The following is an 18,122-nucleotide window of genomic DNA, read 5'->3' as shown; positions in this document are numbered from 1 at the left end:
TGTTCCCCAATGATCCGCATGTGCTGTGCGCATGCTGCGGAAATTTCCACTGCTGATTATCATTGCGGAAAAAAATGCAGCACTACCAATTATTTTGCGGAAGTGCTGCGTTTTCACCGCCATTGATTTGCATTGTAACGCATGGAATCCGCATAACTGGATCTGTACATGCGCATTCCAAGCGTTTCAATGTGCGGATGGTACCCGGGTCTGGAGGAGAGGAGGCTCTCCTCCGGACCCGGGTACCATAGAACCTGTAAAAAAAAAGAATTAAAATAAAAAATAAATATTATACTTGCCTTCTGATGACCCCCAGTGTGCTTGTCCTTTGCTTGCCGGCAGATCTCGGTGGACTGAAGGACCTGTGCTGACGTCATTTAGTCATGTGACGGCAGGTCCTTCAGTGTACCGCGAGCTGCCGGCAAGCCAGGACTGATCGAATAAAGACTCCGAGGGCCATCAGAAGGGAAGTATATATTTATTTTTTTTATTTTTTACCATTCTTTACGGTCACACTATATAAATCCATGCCGTTTGCATGGATTTATATAGTGTGACCAAGTTGTCAAGCACTTTCCAAGTGATGCTAAAATCGCTTGGAAAGCGCTTGTCAACCCGCATGTGAAGAACGCTTCACATCCGCTTGTCCCTGGCAGGAAAAACGCATGTACAATTTGCATACTTTTTTTCTGCCAGGGAGATGCATTGAGGCTGGGTGCCCACGTAGCGTTTTTCTAGCGTTTATGCTGCGGAATTTCCGCAGCGGAAACGCTTGTGAAACGCTAGGTAATCCGCACCCCATGGTCCCCAAGGGGATTCCGCATGTTCTATGCACATGCTGCGGATTTTTCTGCAGCGTTTATGCTGCGTACAAAAATCCGCAGCATGTCATTTAATTTTGCGGAAGCGCAGCGGAACTCCCGCCATTGACTTGCATTGAAACGCATAGAAACCGCGACTGTACATTTGTACAAGCGGCTTCTATGCGTCTCTATGTGCGGATGGTACCCAGTTCTGGAGGAGAGGAGACTCTCATCCAGACCTGGGTACCATTGTACCTGTAAAAAAAGAATAAAATAACAAATAAAGTTTATACTCACCTGTCCGAAGACTTTTCTCTGAATGCCGGCATCGCTTGAGGACCTGCGGTGACGTCACAGTCATGTGACCGCAGGCCCTTCACCGCTCTGTCTCGCGATATGCCGGCAGCCGGGAACCAGACAGGAACGAGCGCTGCTGCACACACCGGGGCCTCGGGGGTGAGTATAGCTTTATTTGTTTTAATTTTTACGGTTCACACTGTATAAATCCATGCCGTTTGCATGGATTTATATAGTGTGACCTAGTTGTCAAGCACTTTCCAAGTGATGCTATCGCCTGGAAAGTGCTTGTCAATCTGCATGCGGAAACGCATGTGAATACGCATGTATTCTGCAGGAAAAACGCATGCACAATCTGCATGCGTTTTTTTCTGCCAGGGAGATGCAGAAATTTTCTGCTTCATTTCTGCATCGTGGGCACAGCCAAACGCTCAGGAAAAAATCCGGAGCATTTCTGCATCGTGGGCACATAGCCTTATACCTGCGATTTTTACTGACTTCATCGAAGTCAATGGGTATAAAAAAGCTGAAAGAATTGACATGATGCAGATTTAAATCTGCAAGTCAGAAATAAGCAACATGTGCACATCCAGGATATCTCTGTACTTGGCCGCATTCATGTTTCCTTCAATTGCAACCAGTCATCCTGTCCCTGCAGCTGAAAAACACCCCCATAGCATTTTGCTGCCACCACCATGTTTCACTGTTGGGATTGTATTGGGCAGGTAATGAGCAGTGCCTGGTTTTCTCCACACATACCGCTTAGAATTATCACCAAAAAGTTCTATCTTCGTCTCATCAGACCAGAAAATCTTATTTCTCATAGTCTGGGAGTCCTTCATGTGTTTTTTTGTGCAAACTCTATCCAGGCTTTCATATGCCTTGCACTGAGGAGAGGCTTCCGTTGGGCCACTTTGCCATAAAGGCCCGACTTATGGAGGCTGCAGTTGACTTTCTGGAACTTTCTCCCATCTCCCTACTGCATCTCTGGAGCTCAGCCACAGTGATCTTGGGGTTCTTTACCTCTCTCGCCAAGGCTCTTCTCCCACGATTGCTCAGTTTGGCTGTACGGCCAGGTCTAGGAAGACTTCTGGCGGTCCCACACTAATTCCAATTAAGGATTATGGAGGCCACAGTGCTCTTAGGAACCTTGAGTAATGCAGAAAGTCTTTTGTAACCTTGGCCAGATCTGTGCCTTGCCACAATTCTGTCTCTGAGCTCCTTGGGCAGTTCCTTTTGAGCTCATGATTCTCATTTGGTCTGACATGCACTGTGAGCTGTGAGGTCATATATAGACAGGTGTGTGCTTTTCCAAATCAAGTCCTATTAGTTTAATTAAACACAGCTGGACTCCAATGAAGGAGTAGAACCACCTCAAGAAGGATCACAAGGAAATGGACAGCATGTGACTTAAATATGAGTGTCTGAGCAAAGGGTCTGAATACTTATGACCATGTGATATTACAGTTTTTCTTTTTTAATGAATTTGCAAAAATTTCTACATTTCTGTTTTTTTCAGTCAAGATGGGGTGCAGAGTGTACTTTAATGAGAAAAAAAAATGAACTTTTTATAATTTACCAAATGGCTGCAATGAAACAGAGTGAAAAATTTGAAGGGGTCTGAATACTTTCTGTACCCACTGTAAATGTTAAAACACAACGTTTAATTTTGTATTAAAAATATTGTTGCTATAATCATTGTTTATGCAAAAATGTAAAATTGTGACACATTCCGTTTAAAATTGTCAGGTTTTTTTTTTTTTTTTTTGACTTTTCTTTTACGCTATTGGATGTTTTTGGGGTCATTATCCTGCTGTAGGATCCAGTTTGCTAGACTCAAACCTAGTTTTCTTAAAATTGGGAGGACTTCTCGCTCTAAAATGCTTCAATTTCATTGTTCCTCTTACATATTTACGGCCTCCAGTCCCAGGGGCTGCTCTGCACATTATGGATCCTACCTCATATTTCACTGTAAGGGTGCATGATTCTTTACAGGCTTTATTTCATCCCCAATAAACCTAATACTGGGCATGAATAGCCAAAGAGATCTATGGTAGTTTGGTTTCATCTGTGCATATTTTCCCAGGATTGTGCTTTATGTAACCTTGGCAACAGTCACTCAGTCTTTTTATGCCTTTTATTAAGCAGTGTATCCAGCTTAGCCTGAACTTCTTTGGATGGTGTAAATGTTGTATTTTTTTAACCAGATTTTGAACCATCTTTTGTAGTATTCTCTCTGTTTTACTTTTTCTTCCATATCCTGGAAGATTCTTGACTTTTCCATGAGTAGCATACTTCTTGATAACATTTTGAACTCTTGAATCAGAATGCCACGTTCTTTTGAGATTGTCCTTTCTTCTTTATTGCTTGGTGGTTTATAGCATTTCTGGTCTGCTGATACAGCTCTCTTGTCTTTGCTGTTGTAAGAATAGGGAATAAAACAGACATTTTAAGGCCTTGTTCAGATTCCAATATGAAAAATACATGTCAGTTACATCCACACACTACAGACGTGACTGGCTTCTTGTGTAACTCCACTAGGGAATAGGGAGGCAGCTCAGAGTTTGAAAGGAAAGGCATGCTAGTGGAACAAAGTTCCTGTTTGAGTTCTTGGAGACTGAGAGGAAGTCCTCTGTTGTGACGGTTGTGGTAGGAGGTCCATATTGGAACTACTGTCTAATGGGAAATTGGTCTATACTGTGACCACTAGGCAAAGTTTACCAAAATTATTCCTTGCATATAAGGCATTTGCTGAATATTCATTCTTTCTCCTATATTACCATTCATTTCAATAGGTGATATAAATTAAATTATATTTATATATTTTTAACCTCTTATCTGAATATCTGGATTGTGTGACATTGGCTTATTAATGCATTATTGCTATATACTAGACTTCGTCTCTGAGGTTTCTCCAACAGTATTTATGGAATTTGAAGGCTCTCGGGCTAAAACTTTAATTCAAAGTGCATATGCTAATAAATAAATCTTAGACCTGATGAGGACGGTGTAGTTTATATGGAAAACCGTTTGATGCCCTTATATTAGCTTCAATGCTGGTTTGAAAACACTGATTCAACATAAAGAGCAAATATATGAAACATGGCCTGTTGCCACTTTGTGCAGTAATATATGCCAACTCCCAGTGATCATATCCTAGAACATACAAAAAAACGGATTTGATACCTTCAGGGAGCAAGAAAATGTTATCCCCATATGCTTGAATGAGATGTCAGTAATGATTTATTCAAACTTGGGGCTGAATCGCATCATCTGTAAATAAGACCTGTAGCTGCCGAAATTTCAATCTTCAGTCCACATAGAGGAGCAAAAAGAAGGGGGAAAAAAGGCGACACCTGATGACCCCTGCAATTAAAGGGAATCTGTCAGTAGGCTAGTCCCTCTTGATCTGTCCATATAGGCACGTAGGTCGTAGGAAGCTGAATAATATGATGCCTTGCTATCTGCTGTCCGATGTCTTATTCTAGAGAAATCCATGATTATCTTATATGTAAATGAGCAGTTCCAGACTATGCGCCAGACACTGATCTGCATGAGAATCTGCATTCAGAACTTATCTTAAATTAAAAGGGGGCATTATGAGACATCACCTCAAGCTTTGGACCACCTTTCTTCCCAAAGCTTAAATGCTCGGCTCTGCCGGAGGCTTATTGTGCATTTACCCTGAACAAGCGTTACTAGGAATGCTCATTTCACTATATTTGGGCAGAGTAAGCTGGCTGATAATCATCTGACCAAGCAGAATACTTGCTCATCAGGTGAAATGATATTTTGTGCTTGACAAAAGATCATCGTTCTCGGCAGCACATTGTCCTTTGTAAACTGAACTCGCGCTGCCAAGGACATAGTTTAGTGCACATAGGATCCCAATCTATTATGGATCATTAAAGGGGTTTTCCCATGAGTAAAGTTAATTTTAATCAACATTTTAATCAATAGATCTTGGAATAATAATAAGTTCCACAATTGGATGTATTTAAAAAAAAACGTTCCTGTGCTGAGATAATCTTATAAATGTGTCCCTGCTGTGTACTGTGTAATGGCTGTGTCTGACCGTCCAGGAACATGATTTGATCATACCACAGCTCCTGGGCAGGGGAGGAAGAAAAAGAGTATACAGACATTACTGTTGCGCTCGCGCCCGGACTGACTGGCGTGAACGTGATTAGTGATCCCACTGAACCATGAACCGAGGAGTGCCTGGAGGGGCGTGACTAAGTATCAACCCGGTCCGACCAAGGTCGCTCTGCGCCTCAGTCGACTCCTTGAACCAGGGAGGAACCGAGCAGAGGGACCAGGTGCTACTCCAGGTCAGACCCCGGTCACAGCTGTTGACCCACACCGGGGAATGCAGGAACCGGCAGGTTAGCAGGTATGAAGACAGGTGGGTACTAGCAGGCACGGCTAGTATGAAGGCAGGTGGGTACTAGCAGGCACGGCTGGTATGAAGGCAGGTGGGTACTGGCAGGCACGGCTGGTATGAAGGCTGGCGGGTGCTGACAGGCACGGCTGGAATGCAGACAGGCAGATACTGGCAGGTATGAAAGCAGGCTGGATAGGGACCAGTACAGACTGGGATACAGGAACAGAGCCACAGGTGCGGTGGACTAGCAGAGCGGCGCAAAACCGCAGGTGCGGCGAAGGAGCGGCGCAAAACCGCAGGTGCGGCGAAGGAGTGGCGCAAAACCGCAGGTGCGGCAAAGGAGCGGAGCCGAAGGTGAAGGCAGACAGGACAGGGCTCTGTTCACATGAAACAGACTGGAAGATAGCTAGAACACAGGAAGTAAATACGGAGGCAGGGAAACAGAACGAGCAGTACCAGATACACACAAGGTACTTACAATGAAGTAGCGAGTGGAAACAAAACTCACAAACAGAAGTACAGAGACAACGAGTTGGAGTTAGGTGCAGGTTCAGACACTGCAGAAAAAGGGAAGGTACAAACATAGAAACGGGCAAGGACACTGTTCTGACAGGAACTGAAACAGAAACAAGATACAGAAACGAGCCTGGGAACTCAGCCCCCAGGGTGGCGGAACAGACTAGATACAGGACAGTACCTGGAAATTCAGTTGCAAAGGACAAACTGAGAGAAAGTGTTGCTCAGGCACCTCCTACTGGGTGGAGGGGGTTTAAGTATGTAGTGAATCACAGCAATAGGCTGGGGACGCATTAGGACTGTGCACACAGTAGCTATAAGAAACAGGCAGAAAGCCGCGCTGACGCCCTAAGCAATCAGACAAGAGACATGGACACAGCCGGTACAGGAGCAAAGTGTGCAGCCTGGACTGACAGGTAAGATTGCGGTCTTGCATGGTGGGAGGTGGTGCACTATGCAAGCACGCCGCCAGGGATGTTACAGTAGGATTTTCTGCAGAGAATTTGGAGGCTGGTCCTTCTCCTCAAGAAGATTTCCTCTTCTGTCCACTAGAGGGAACAAAGCTGGTCTCATCATCATGGTAACTAGGATGCTTCCTTCCATCGGCCATAGTCAGCAACAGATGAAATGGGCGAGCAACCAGGAACAGGACACAGGAAAGTCTCTCTCCACTTATTAATATCGGGTAGCACCCCAAAGGATTCACGGGACAACTGGGGGTCCTCCGCCTGGTTGGAGGGGTGCAGAGACTCGGAGGTAGCCACCGCCTTGATGGACTTATTGCCAGATTTGTTAGAGATGGAGGATCCTTGCTTAGGGACCAACTTCAGTCTGGTTTCTGAGATGACACGTCTGCGAGGCAGGGCGGTGCCTAAAGCCAGATCATTGGCACAATCGTCGAGACTGTGTGGTGACAATGCCTCCGCTTCCCATCCTTCGGAGACTTCAGCGCACAGCGAGTCAGCGACTAGCAGATCTGGTAAAGAAGAAGAAGAAGAAGAAACTGCTGACTGTCCTGAAGATATGGGGACTGGACACCCCTTGCACCTCAGCAGTCCCCCAGGAAACACCATGCAGGGTCTCCAGACCTGAGCAGGAACTAGATCTCTCGGCTCTGGACGACCTGTGGGTAAACCAGACAGCACCTGGAATGTGAACTTCTTCATGTGTAATACTCCAATCTGGCGCTTAATTTGTACAGACATATTTTGACTTTCTGAGTAGGGCTCGTCCTTCCGCTGACAATGCCCAAACCGGCTTCTGGAGTTGTCAGACGGGAATCAAACACCGACTCTTCAAGGCTTTAAGCCCGAAACTTCCGGTTAATCCGAGGCCTTCACTTGCCACGGAGACAGTCATGGTCATCTGTGGAGAGGAAATGACGCGCCCCCTGGGCCATATTCGTTAGTGGGAATATCCGGAGCCGGATCAGATGGGAGTTGTAGTCTTCCGAGTGGCTGTGACCCGGTCCGTGCCCAGGGTGTCAAACTCAGTGTGTGTGGCAGTCCTACAGATGTTATAAGTTCTTTATTTGTCGACTACGCCACCCGTTGTGTTGCGGTCACTGTGGCCGCCGCTGCAGCAGGGTCCGCTGAGGCTGTTGGTGTAGGTGCAGCTTTGGTGATATAACCCCCAACGGGTGGGGTATAGCCTCAGGGGATCAGGTGCAGAGGATGGGAGTTGTGGTGATGCAGTGTAGACGGCAATCAGAGACAGAGTCGGGTTATGCAGTTTAGGATGTTTACTCACTGCTGATGTTCTGGTCACTCCAGCTTCGAGTGACCTCCCGAGCCGTGCTGCGTCCACCAGGTTCTGGATCCAGCCAACTCCCAAATAAGTCCGGAGCGTGACCCTGAGCTCTCCTTCAGTCCTTTCTCTGGCCGTCCCCACTATTGATCCACCCAGGTCCAGCTCCCTCGGGCCTTCTGTTGGGACACCCTTGGCCTTGGGTTCCCTGACCCTCCTCGTGGTATGCCTTCGTGGTGGATGTGGTGGGTGACCGTGGCAAACGCTGCCCACAGTCTCCGGTCTCTGGCTGGGGAGTGTTTTTACCCCCACCAGCTTGGGTTCCGGTACCCTGGTGCCGACTCTTCACCCGGGGATTTAAGTTGGGATCTTGGAGTCCTTTTCTGCTGTTTCCCCCTCTGGGTCTCTCTCTCTTCTCCTCTCTCACTCTGGGTCTCTCTTCTCCTCTGCTCCTGACTTTCTCTCTGCAACTGACCCTGTTCTTAGTTGGTGCCCACCTTATATACTCCCTCTATGTGTGAGCTCAGGTGACCAGCACCCAATGAGCTCCTATCTTTACCCAGGCTGCTCCCCCTATCTGCCCCTACACTACTTGGGATGTACCACCCCCCTCCCACTCCAGCCAGGAACAGACTCGGTCGTACCTGCACATTTCTAAGTGGGAGTACCGTCGGTCTGCTCCTCGGAAATGGGATGTGTGTAGTGCATGCAGCCTACCGAGCTCAGTTCCACGCTCCATCCTTACCCGGGAGTGGAATATCACACCTCTGGGTTGAGGTGCAATACCCCTGTAGCAGCCGAATCCTCAGGGTGCTACAGAAACACTAATGCCAAAGGCAGCCTCTCCTACGGGCCTAATATCTTGGGATTCTCCAACCTTCGCTGGACAAAGACCGTCAGGGAGTCCCAAACAACCGCAGCGGGACTGCAATCCGATTTTGTGACTGAGTTCTGGCCTCTGCTTTGCCTGACGAACATAGTCACACAGTAGCTTTAAGAAACAGGCAGAAAGCCGTGTCGACACTCTAAGCAATCAGACAAGAGACATGGACACAGCAGGTACAGGAGCAAAGTGTGCAGCCTGGACTGACAGGTAAGATTGCGGTCTTGCATGGTGGGAGGTGGTGCACTATGCAAGCACGCCGCCAGGGATGTTACAATTACAGCATGGGATCACAGCTGATTATTTCTGTGAGATAAAACATTGCTTAAAAACAGACAGGGAAATGTTTTGCCTCACAAAAAGAATCAGCTGTGATCCCCTGCTGTAATGTCTGTGTACTCTTTTGCTTCCCCCCCCCTGCCCAGGAGATGTGGTATGATCAGACAAGTCCCTGCAATGTCAGACACAGCCATTACACAGGACACAGCAGGGGCACATTTATAACATTATCTCAGCACAGGAACATTTTATTTTAACACATCCAATTGTGGAAATTATTATTCCAAGATCTATTAATTAAAATGTACTTTGTTTATGGAACAACCACTTTATGTGTTTATCGTTAATTGCAGTCACATGCTATTAACCCCTTAGTGACCGAACCCATTTTGACCTTAATGGCCAAGCCAAATTTTACAATTCTGACTAGTGTGACTTTATGAAGTAATAACTCTGGAACACTTCAACTGATCCCAGTGATTCTGAATTGTTTTTTTTGTGACATATTGTACGTCATGCTCGTGGTGAAATTTCTTCTATATAACTTGCATTTATTTGTGAAAAAAACGGAAATTTTGCAATTCTCAAACTTTGAATTTTCATGCCTTTAAATCAGAGAGAGGTGTCACACAAAATAATTAAAAAATAAAATTTCCCACATGTCTACTTTATATCAGCACAATTACCGAAACAATTTTTTTTTATTAGGAAGTCATAAGGGTTAAAAGTTGACCAGCGATTTCTCATTTTTCCAACAAAATTTACTAAACCATTTTTTTTAGGGACCAAATCACATTTAAAGTGACTTTGAGGGGTCTATATGACAGAAAATACCCAAAAGTGACCCCATTCTAAAAAAAAATTGCACTCCTCAAGGTGCTCAAAGCCACATTCAAGAAGTTTATTAACTCTTCACGTGCTTCACAAGAACTGAAGCAACGTGGAAAGAAAAAATTAACATTTAACTTTTTTTCACAAATATTTTATTTCAGACCCGTTTTTTTTTTATTTTCACAAATGTAACAAGAGAAAATGGGCCACAAAATTTGTTGTGCAATTTCTCCTGAGCACGCCGATACCCCATATGTGGGGGGAAACCACTGTTAGTGCGCACGGCAGAGCTCAGAAGGGAAGGAGCGCCATTTGACTTTTTGAATGCAAAATTGGCTGGAAGCTAGAGCGGACGTCATATCGTGTTTGGAGAGCCCCTGATGTGCCTAAACAGTGGAAAAGCCCCACAAATGACCCCATTTTGGAAACTAAACCTCTCAAGTGTTATTCAGAAGTATAGGGAGCATTTTGAACCGACAAGTATGACGCAGAATTTGATAACATTAGGCCGTCATACTGAAAAAGTTTTTGCTTTAGCCCAAAATTTCTCACTTTTGCTAGAGGTAACACCAGAAAGTGGACCACACAGTTTGTTAGCCACTTTCTTATGAGCGAAGTGATACCACAAAATGTAGTCAAAAAGTTCTGTTTGGACAAACTCCAAGGCTCGGAGCGGAAGGAGCAATATTTGAAAGTTGGAACACAAATTGGCTGAAATAGATTGTGGGCGACATGTCACATTTGTAGGACCCCTAAGGTGCCCAAACAGCAGAAACTCCCCACAAATGACCCCATTTTGGAAACTAAACTCCTCAAGGATTTTATATAGGGGTATTGCGAGGATTCTGAGCCCAAAGGCACTTCACAGAATTTGATAACATTAGGTTGTCATATTGAATATGTCGCCATTAGTGTTGAGCACAAGTGCTCGCTACTCGAGTTTGCATCGGGATCGTGGGTGCTCGAGTGAGATGCTCGAGTGCCGGCCCCGCATGTTTTGCAGCTGTTAGGCAATCCCCGCATGTTTTTGTGTGTGTCTGTGTATGGCAGGCAATTCCTGCATGTTTTTTGGGTGTCTTAACAGCTGCTAAACATTCGGGGAGGATACTTGAGCATCTCACTCGAGCACCCTCGATACTCAGCGCATACCCGAGCACCTGCCGATGCAAACTCGAGTAGCGAGTACTTGCACTCAACACTAGTCATAATTTATTTATTTTTTTAACTTTTGAAAAAACCCTAAGCCTAACTTCAACCCTAACCCTTAGCCCAAGCCTAATCCTAACTGCAAAAAAATAAAAGAAATAAAAAAGTATAAATGAAAAAAATAATAATCTGATTAACAGGATGACACAGGGAGGGGAGTGACATACTAATTATTGGATTTTGATCACTGTGATAGGGTCTATCGTAGTGTTCAAAATGAACCAATAAATGGCTTCATGTTTAATGGTTTTGTTGTTATTCGCTTGTTGTTTGCTCTCCCATATCTAAATTTCTCCTTCCCACTCCTACCCCTTTCCGCCCCCCACTTGTGTAATCCTAAAGTAACTGTATCCTATACCAATGCATCAATTTAAGTGTCTGAATAATTGTTACTGCTTGAAAAAGATGAATAAAAAGTTTATTGGTTTAAAAAAAAAAAAAAATGAACCAGTAGGAAAAATATCTCTGCTGTTGCCGGGTGCCGACCGGCAGATCTTGGAGGGCGCACTACGCATGCGCCCGCCATTTTTCTTTTTGGGGAAGATGATGCGGAGGGCTGGGGAAGGGGGTGTTGGTGCTTAATTTCTCTCTCCTCTAACATGTATATTATGTCAGAAGAGAGAGAAATGTTTTTAACAGCCGGCACATTTTTTTTCTTTCATGACCGGGGACCGTAAAATCCGGCCCTGGTCATGTCCTCCGGGGTCTCCGCTACCCCCGGTAGCTAAGACCCCGGAGATTTTTGGACTCTGGGGGTCGCTACAGCCTTATTTTAAAACTGCACTGAGGGAATAAGGCCCCTTAATGGCTGCCGTTTTAATGCATATTGGTAGTCGTTAAGGGGTTAAACAACTGATGATGGGTAAATATTTACTGACCTGCCATCGTTTATTGCCGTTAGATGGGCCATGTAAACGGTCCGTAAAAGAGAAGCTATTGTTTTAATTTTCATTTCATAAATCAATAGTACATATGAAAATAGGTAACTTTGTAATATATCTCATCAGAGAAATCTGCTTTGTGCTTTGCCAGAATTGATCATTGATTATGAAAAGTCTGAAATCAGAGGTAAAATCTGTACTCAGTGAAGACAGACTTTCCCATCACTGAGAGGAGATGGCAGCTGTTATGGATACAATTCTATCTAGACAGGAGGAGGGAGGAGCTCTGCCTCTAGCTCCTCCTCCTGTCTACATAGACTCATCAGAAATCCAAAACAAAACCGGCCTATTTAAAGCGGCACTTCCATCAGATATAGAGGCCCAATGAGAAAAGGAAGCTAAATACAGCCAAACATTAAAAATAATACGTTTTTGTTGGTTCATAATAAACATTTAAAATTTTTAAAAGGGGAGAAATGGAGACCTCACACATCCAGGTAACCGAAACCGTATCAATAATTAATGCTGAGAGATATATGCACTAACACAACCAGTATAGAGTTTTTCAAGACCAGTATATAAATTATGTCTTCTAAAGAAACTATCAATGTGGTCTGATAAATAATCTAAGTTCCCATACCGGGTAATCAGTAATCCTTGCCACAAGATACATATAGGAAGTTACATAGAAGAATCAATAATACAGCAGTAACGCACAAATCAATATTTTATATGATAATATACAGTGATTAGATAAAACACAAAGTGTACTGCCAATAGTATATTCAACTCAATGTGGTATTCAGTAGAGAGTATAATCATGCGTGGCTAGGGAATCCAACCCAGAATCATCCTAATAATTTGTATTGAGGTTAGTAACCACTAGTGCAGGGGTATACAAATCTCAACACACGCCACATAAGCAATATACTCATCTGCACAACCTGGACGGCGTAATGACAGGTACCCCAACACGCCTTTCGCGTTAGCTTCTTCAGGGGAATAAGTGTCGCTTTAGATAGACCGGTTTTGTTTCGGATTTCTGATAAGATACTATGTAGACAGGAGTCTGACTACGCACACTGTTGCCGCGAATAGCTGTCCTTGGTGGTCACCTGCCCGCCATGCTGTCATCACTGCTGAGGGCAATGATTGTAGTCAGAACGTCATCGCTGCAGGACTACCACGAAGAGGGAGATTTGCCAGATGTGTATCATTTTAGTTTTATTGCCTTCCCTTTTTGTGGTCATTTTAAAAAAACATTTTAGACAATACTTTTTAGGTCGACTGAAAGGCTGAAAATTGCATAAAACAGAAAAAATGTTCAGAATGGGTTTTTCATGAGTAAGCTGAAAAAGTCAGTAAAACCGGAAATTGAACCTTTTTTTTTTTGTGAATTGTGCAGCATAGGTGGGCTAAATTGCTTGGAACCCTAGTAATTTGAGTTATTGAAATGTTCTTGCTGTCTCTTAGGTATGGACTCCACAGGACAGAGAATCCATTTTGACTACACTAGCGCAGTTGCTCTTGGACAAGGAATATACCCTTTTTATTGGACGACAACTTCGACCTTTGCTATTAGATCTCCTGGAGAGAAATGCGGAATGTATTAAAGCTGGAGGCCAGGTGAACCATGATCTTCATGAGCGGCTGTGTGTGGCTATGAGCCGATTGGTCGCCACTCACCCTGATGTCCTTCCGTAAGTATCCGTCTTAACTATGAACACCAGCTTGAGTTTTGATTAGAAATGCTGTTGTAATCCCTTACAGTGGATATATTAAGTTTACACACCCTAGTTAGAATGCTAGATTTTTGTCATGAAAAAAAACATACCAAGAAGAATAATTTCAGAGCGTCTCATCCTGATAAAACATCACTCCAGCATTAAGTGTTTTTTTTTTGTTTCAATTTTCTCGCTGGAGTAATGTAATAAACTTACCAGCCGCCATCTTCTGTCCTCGGCACAGCTCCGGTCGTCTTCTGCAGATTGTGACCTGTCGGATCTCTCCAGTGCTTGCTGGGCGAGCCAGAGGCCACTACTCAATGTAAGTCTATGAGAGCCAGAACCAGGATCTCATAGACTTACACTGAGCGCCTGTGTCTGTTAGCTCTTACTTCTTGTCAGTCAGGTGCTGCGGTTGTGGTATGCCACAAAGTGGCCATAGTGTGTTCCATACAAATGCTGTGATTTCTGTGTAACCTGTATATTGTAAACACATTGTGAAACCTGCTGACAGGCAGCACAAAAAAGTTAATCTTCCCCCTCATAGACTTCATCATGTGACCCAGCTCTGCTTAGTATGCAGATGCTTCTGAAACAACCTCCCCTGGGCAGTCAGCCAATGACTGCAGCTGTAAGAGTCACATGAGTGGGAGGAGCTAAATCCTGTGAGGTAGTTAATGGGGGTTTTCCCACAAAGAAAAATTTATTTTAATAATTGTCTGTGTCTGACCGTGTACAGAACACACCACAGCTCCTGCGCAGGGGAGGAAGCAAAAGACAATACAGACATTACAGCAGGGGATCACAGAGGATTCATTTTGTGAGGTAAAACATTAAAAACAGGCAGTGAAAACAATACTTTACCACACAAAATAAATCCTCTGCGATCAGCACATGTTGTACATGCATTTCTCCTTGAAAGCCTGAGAAATATGGGTCGTTCGAGACATTATTCAGAAGAACAGCGTACTTTGATTAAAAAGTTAACTGAAGAGGGTAAAACTTATAAAGAAGTGCAGACAATGATAGGCTATTCAGCGAAAATGATCTCCAATGCTTTAAAATGGAAAGCAAAACCAGAGAGACGTGGAAGAAAACGGAAGACTACCATTCGAATCGATCGAAGAGTAGCCAGAATGGCAAAGGCTCTGCCAATGATCAGCTCCAGGATGATCAAAGACAGTCTCAAGTTACCTGTGAGTACTTTGACAGTGAGAAGACACCTGTGTGAAGCTAATCTCTTAGCAAGAAGTCCGGTAAAAAAAAGACATGTACTGAAGCAGATACAATTTGCCAAAGAACACATCAACTGGCCTAAAGAGAAATGGAGAAACATTTTGTGTACTGATGAAAGTAAAATTGTTGTTTTTGGGCCTAAGGGCTGCAGACCGTTTGTCAGATGACCCCCAAACTCTGCATTCAAGCCACAGTACACTCTGAAGACAGTGAAGCATGGTGCTGCAAGCATAATGATATGGGCATGTTTCTCTTACTATGGTGCCAGACCTATTTACCGCATAACAGGGATCATGGACCAGTTTGCATATATTAAAATACTTGAAGAGCTCATGTTGCCTTACGCTGAAGAGGATATGCCCTTGAAATGGGTGTTTCAACAAGACAACGACCCGTAAACAAGCAAAATCTTGGTTCCAGTCCAACAAAATTGAGGTTATGGAGCGGCCAGCCCAATCCCCGTACCTTAATTCGATAGAACACTTGTGGGGTGACATAAAAAATGTCGTTAATGAGGCAAAGCCAAAAATTGTGGGATGTAGTCAAAGCATCCTGGGCTGGAATAACAGTTGACAGGTGCCAGAGGTTGACTGACTCTATGCAACATAGATGTGAAGCAGTTCTAAAAAACTGTGGGTATACAATTAAATATTAGGTTAGTGATTCACGGGAATGCAATCTCCTCCCAACAAAAAAAAAGTGCATATTGTGAACTTGTAAAGGCAAATGCAGACACTGTTATTTTTTAGAACAGTCCAATGTTCATTTTTTGTTATTTTCTGTAAAGTAGTACGTTTTGAATTAGAAAACCGTGTGCAATGTTCCCAATGCATGGAATTAAAAACTAGTATAACTAGTAAAAACTAGTATATTTTGTGCTTTAACTCATGTTTTTGAACACACCTTCTATTTTTTCGAACACTACTGATAAACATGCAAAATATGAGCAACGACCAATATTGTGCCAATACTACCTCACTTCTCATAATAAAGATGTATAAATACCTAAATGACAAATACGTATGGATGATGTCATACAAAGAAAAATCCAAATAAAAAAAAAAAATAATGTAAATCATGATCGAAAAAAAGAATAAAAAACCCTAGAGACATGACCCCCAAGTACTTTGTTCAACCTGATATAATTGATAGTTACTATAGGAGGTTCACAAAAATTGAGCTAACTTTACTGTGATCACGTTACTTTGGGGTCTTAAACCTGCTGACAGGTTCCTTTTTAATATTTTGTTGACGTATCCTTTGAATTTATGACAACATTCAGTCTTTTTAGGTAGGGGTCTATCAGAATGGCACATCTAGAACTGGCAATCTTTGCCCACTCTTCCTTGCAGTAGCTTTCCAAATCTGTCAGATTGTGAGGGCATCTCCCATATACAGCTCCCTCTTCAGGTCAACCCACAGATATTCTATTGGATTTAGGTTTGGGATCTGGCTGGTCCATTCCACAACTGTGATCCTCTTCTGGCGAAGCCATTTTTTGTGGATTTTAAAGGTGTGCTTAGTCTTCGACTTTGAATCAAAAATACCTTATGGAATTATGGCCAAAAAAATGAACCTTGGTCTCATAAGACCGTGACACGTTTTTCCTCATGCTTTTGGGAGACTTGATGTAGGCTTTGGCAAAACATAGCCGGGTTTGGATGTTTTTCTTTGTAAGAAAAGGCTTCCATCTTGCCACTGTATACCTGAAGTCAGACATATGAAGAATATGAGAGATTGTTGTCACATGCAGTACGTAACCAGTATTTGCCAGAAATTCCTGCAGCACCTTTAATGTTTTTGAAGGCCTCTGGGCAGCCTCCCGGACCAAATATCTTTGTCTTTTCATCAATTTTTTAGGGACATCCAGTTCTAGGTAATGTCACTAAGGTGGCTTAAATTTGGCAATTTCTTGATAACCATCTTCACTGTTCCATGGTATTTCTTCTGCCTTGGATTTTTTTTCTGTACTTCTGATACTTTTCAACAGTGAGATCCATTTGCTGTGTTGTAAGTAGTTTATAGACCATGGCTTTTGTGGCAAAATGCTGCTAAGAAAATGGCAGGAAAAAAAAGACAGCTAAACTTTATATAGGGTTACATAGAATCACTTTTAATGATGGCAGCTATGTACTGACTACTATTTAACATGAGTTTAAATGTGTTTGGCTAATTCTGAACACAGCCACATCCCCAATTATAAGAGGGTGTTAACACTTATGCAACCAAATTCTTAGTTTTGTTACTTCTATTTTCCCTTTTCAAAATTATTTCAGTTTTTTTTTTTTTCAGAGGATTTTCTACAGATCATGGGGGACTTTAACGGTGGAATAAATTCTGAAATGTTTCTTCTTGTTATGATTTTTACATGACCAAAACCTGCCATTTTATCCCCCTTGGATCAAATTCTGTATGTAGTATTACATTGCGGATTGCCACAATTTCCAGTTATGACTCCTTATGTAATGTTTAACCTGTCCCAAAACTGATACTTTAATTGTTCCAGTGTGAAACGCAGTACCAGAGTTTGTGTACTGTTGAAATATAAAGAAAGATCACCATGTATCATTCTATTACAGATGGATGCATTCTACATACAGTCTTACAACCTCACCTTCTTAGTGTCTGAAAAGAAATGCATTCTGGGATGCATGGTTTAGACACTAGGCATCTCAAGTGCTTGTATTCTGTCTTGAACAACTTTTGATTAGGCCTCATCCACCGCAAGCGTCTTTCATGTAAACTCAAATTGAGAACTCCTATAAGTTGAACTTACTCTGCCTACATCCAAATAGTTGTCCCACTTGGTACTCGCGTCACAGTGCCTTATTTCCTAATAAGTGTTCAAATAAGAATATATCTCCCCATATACTACTGATATGGCTAAACCCTTTCAGTGATCCCATATCAGAACTAGCCATGTTGGACCTGTGTGGTAGTGGTGGAATAACCCCAACCTCATTGCTATGCTGTTCTTTTCCTTTGGAGCCAAGCTGAAAGTCACAAACATAGGCTGTTCTCTTTCATTAGGATAGGTCATCAATGTCTCATCTGTCGTGGTCCGACACCCTGCACCCCCGCCGATCAGCTGTTACTGATTTAATAGGAGGCGGATGTGCAGTACCTGTTTTGGACACTGTCAGAAGACTGACAGCTCCACAAGTGAGTATTTCCGACCGGTGGCCGCCGACACCAATAAAAGCTGATCTACAGGGGGTGCTGGGTGTCTGACCCCAACCAAAGGATAGGTCATCAATGAAAAAGTAGTGGACAGCCTGTTTAATGTTTGATGCGTGGGAGGTACATTGTGTTCAGCAGGAGTTAAGAGGAGGTCAT

The 18,122-nt window shown here is 43.3% G+C and overlaps 1 protein-coding gene across 1 annotated transcript in view; it reads left to right on the top strand.

Annotated features, from left to right (window-relative positions):
- MDN1 (midasin AAA ATPase 1) overlaps nt 1–18,122 on the top strand; it is a 253,888-nt gene that overhangs the window by 9,612 nt on the left and 226,154 nt on the right. Inside the window, exon 2 of the mRNA XM_073675707.1 lies at nt 13,300–13,526. Within this exon, the coding sequence (XP_073531808.1) occupies nt 13,300–13,526 (227 nt within the window). The remainder of the gene's footprint in view (nt 1–13,299; nt 13,527–18,122) is intronic.

Source organism: Phyllobates terribilis, unplaced genomic scaffold (assembly GCF_046119375.1).
Source record: "Phyllobates terribilis strain yellow unplaced genomic scaffold, ASM4611937v1 Scaffold_3__8_contigs__length_932513732, whole genome shotgun sequence".
Lineage (NCBI taxonomy): Eukaryota > Metazoa > Chordata > Amphibia > Anura > Dendrobatidae > Phyllobates > Phyllobates terribilis.
The sequence above is the reverse complement of the archived record's forward strand: the minus strand, read 5'-3'. Positions and strand labels throughout refer to the sequence as shown.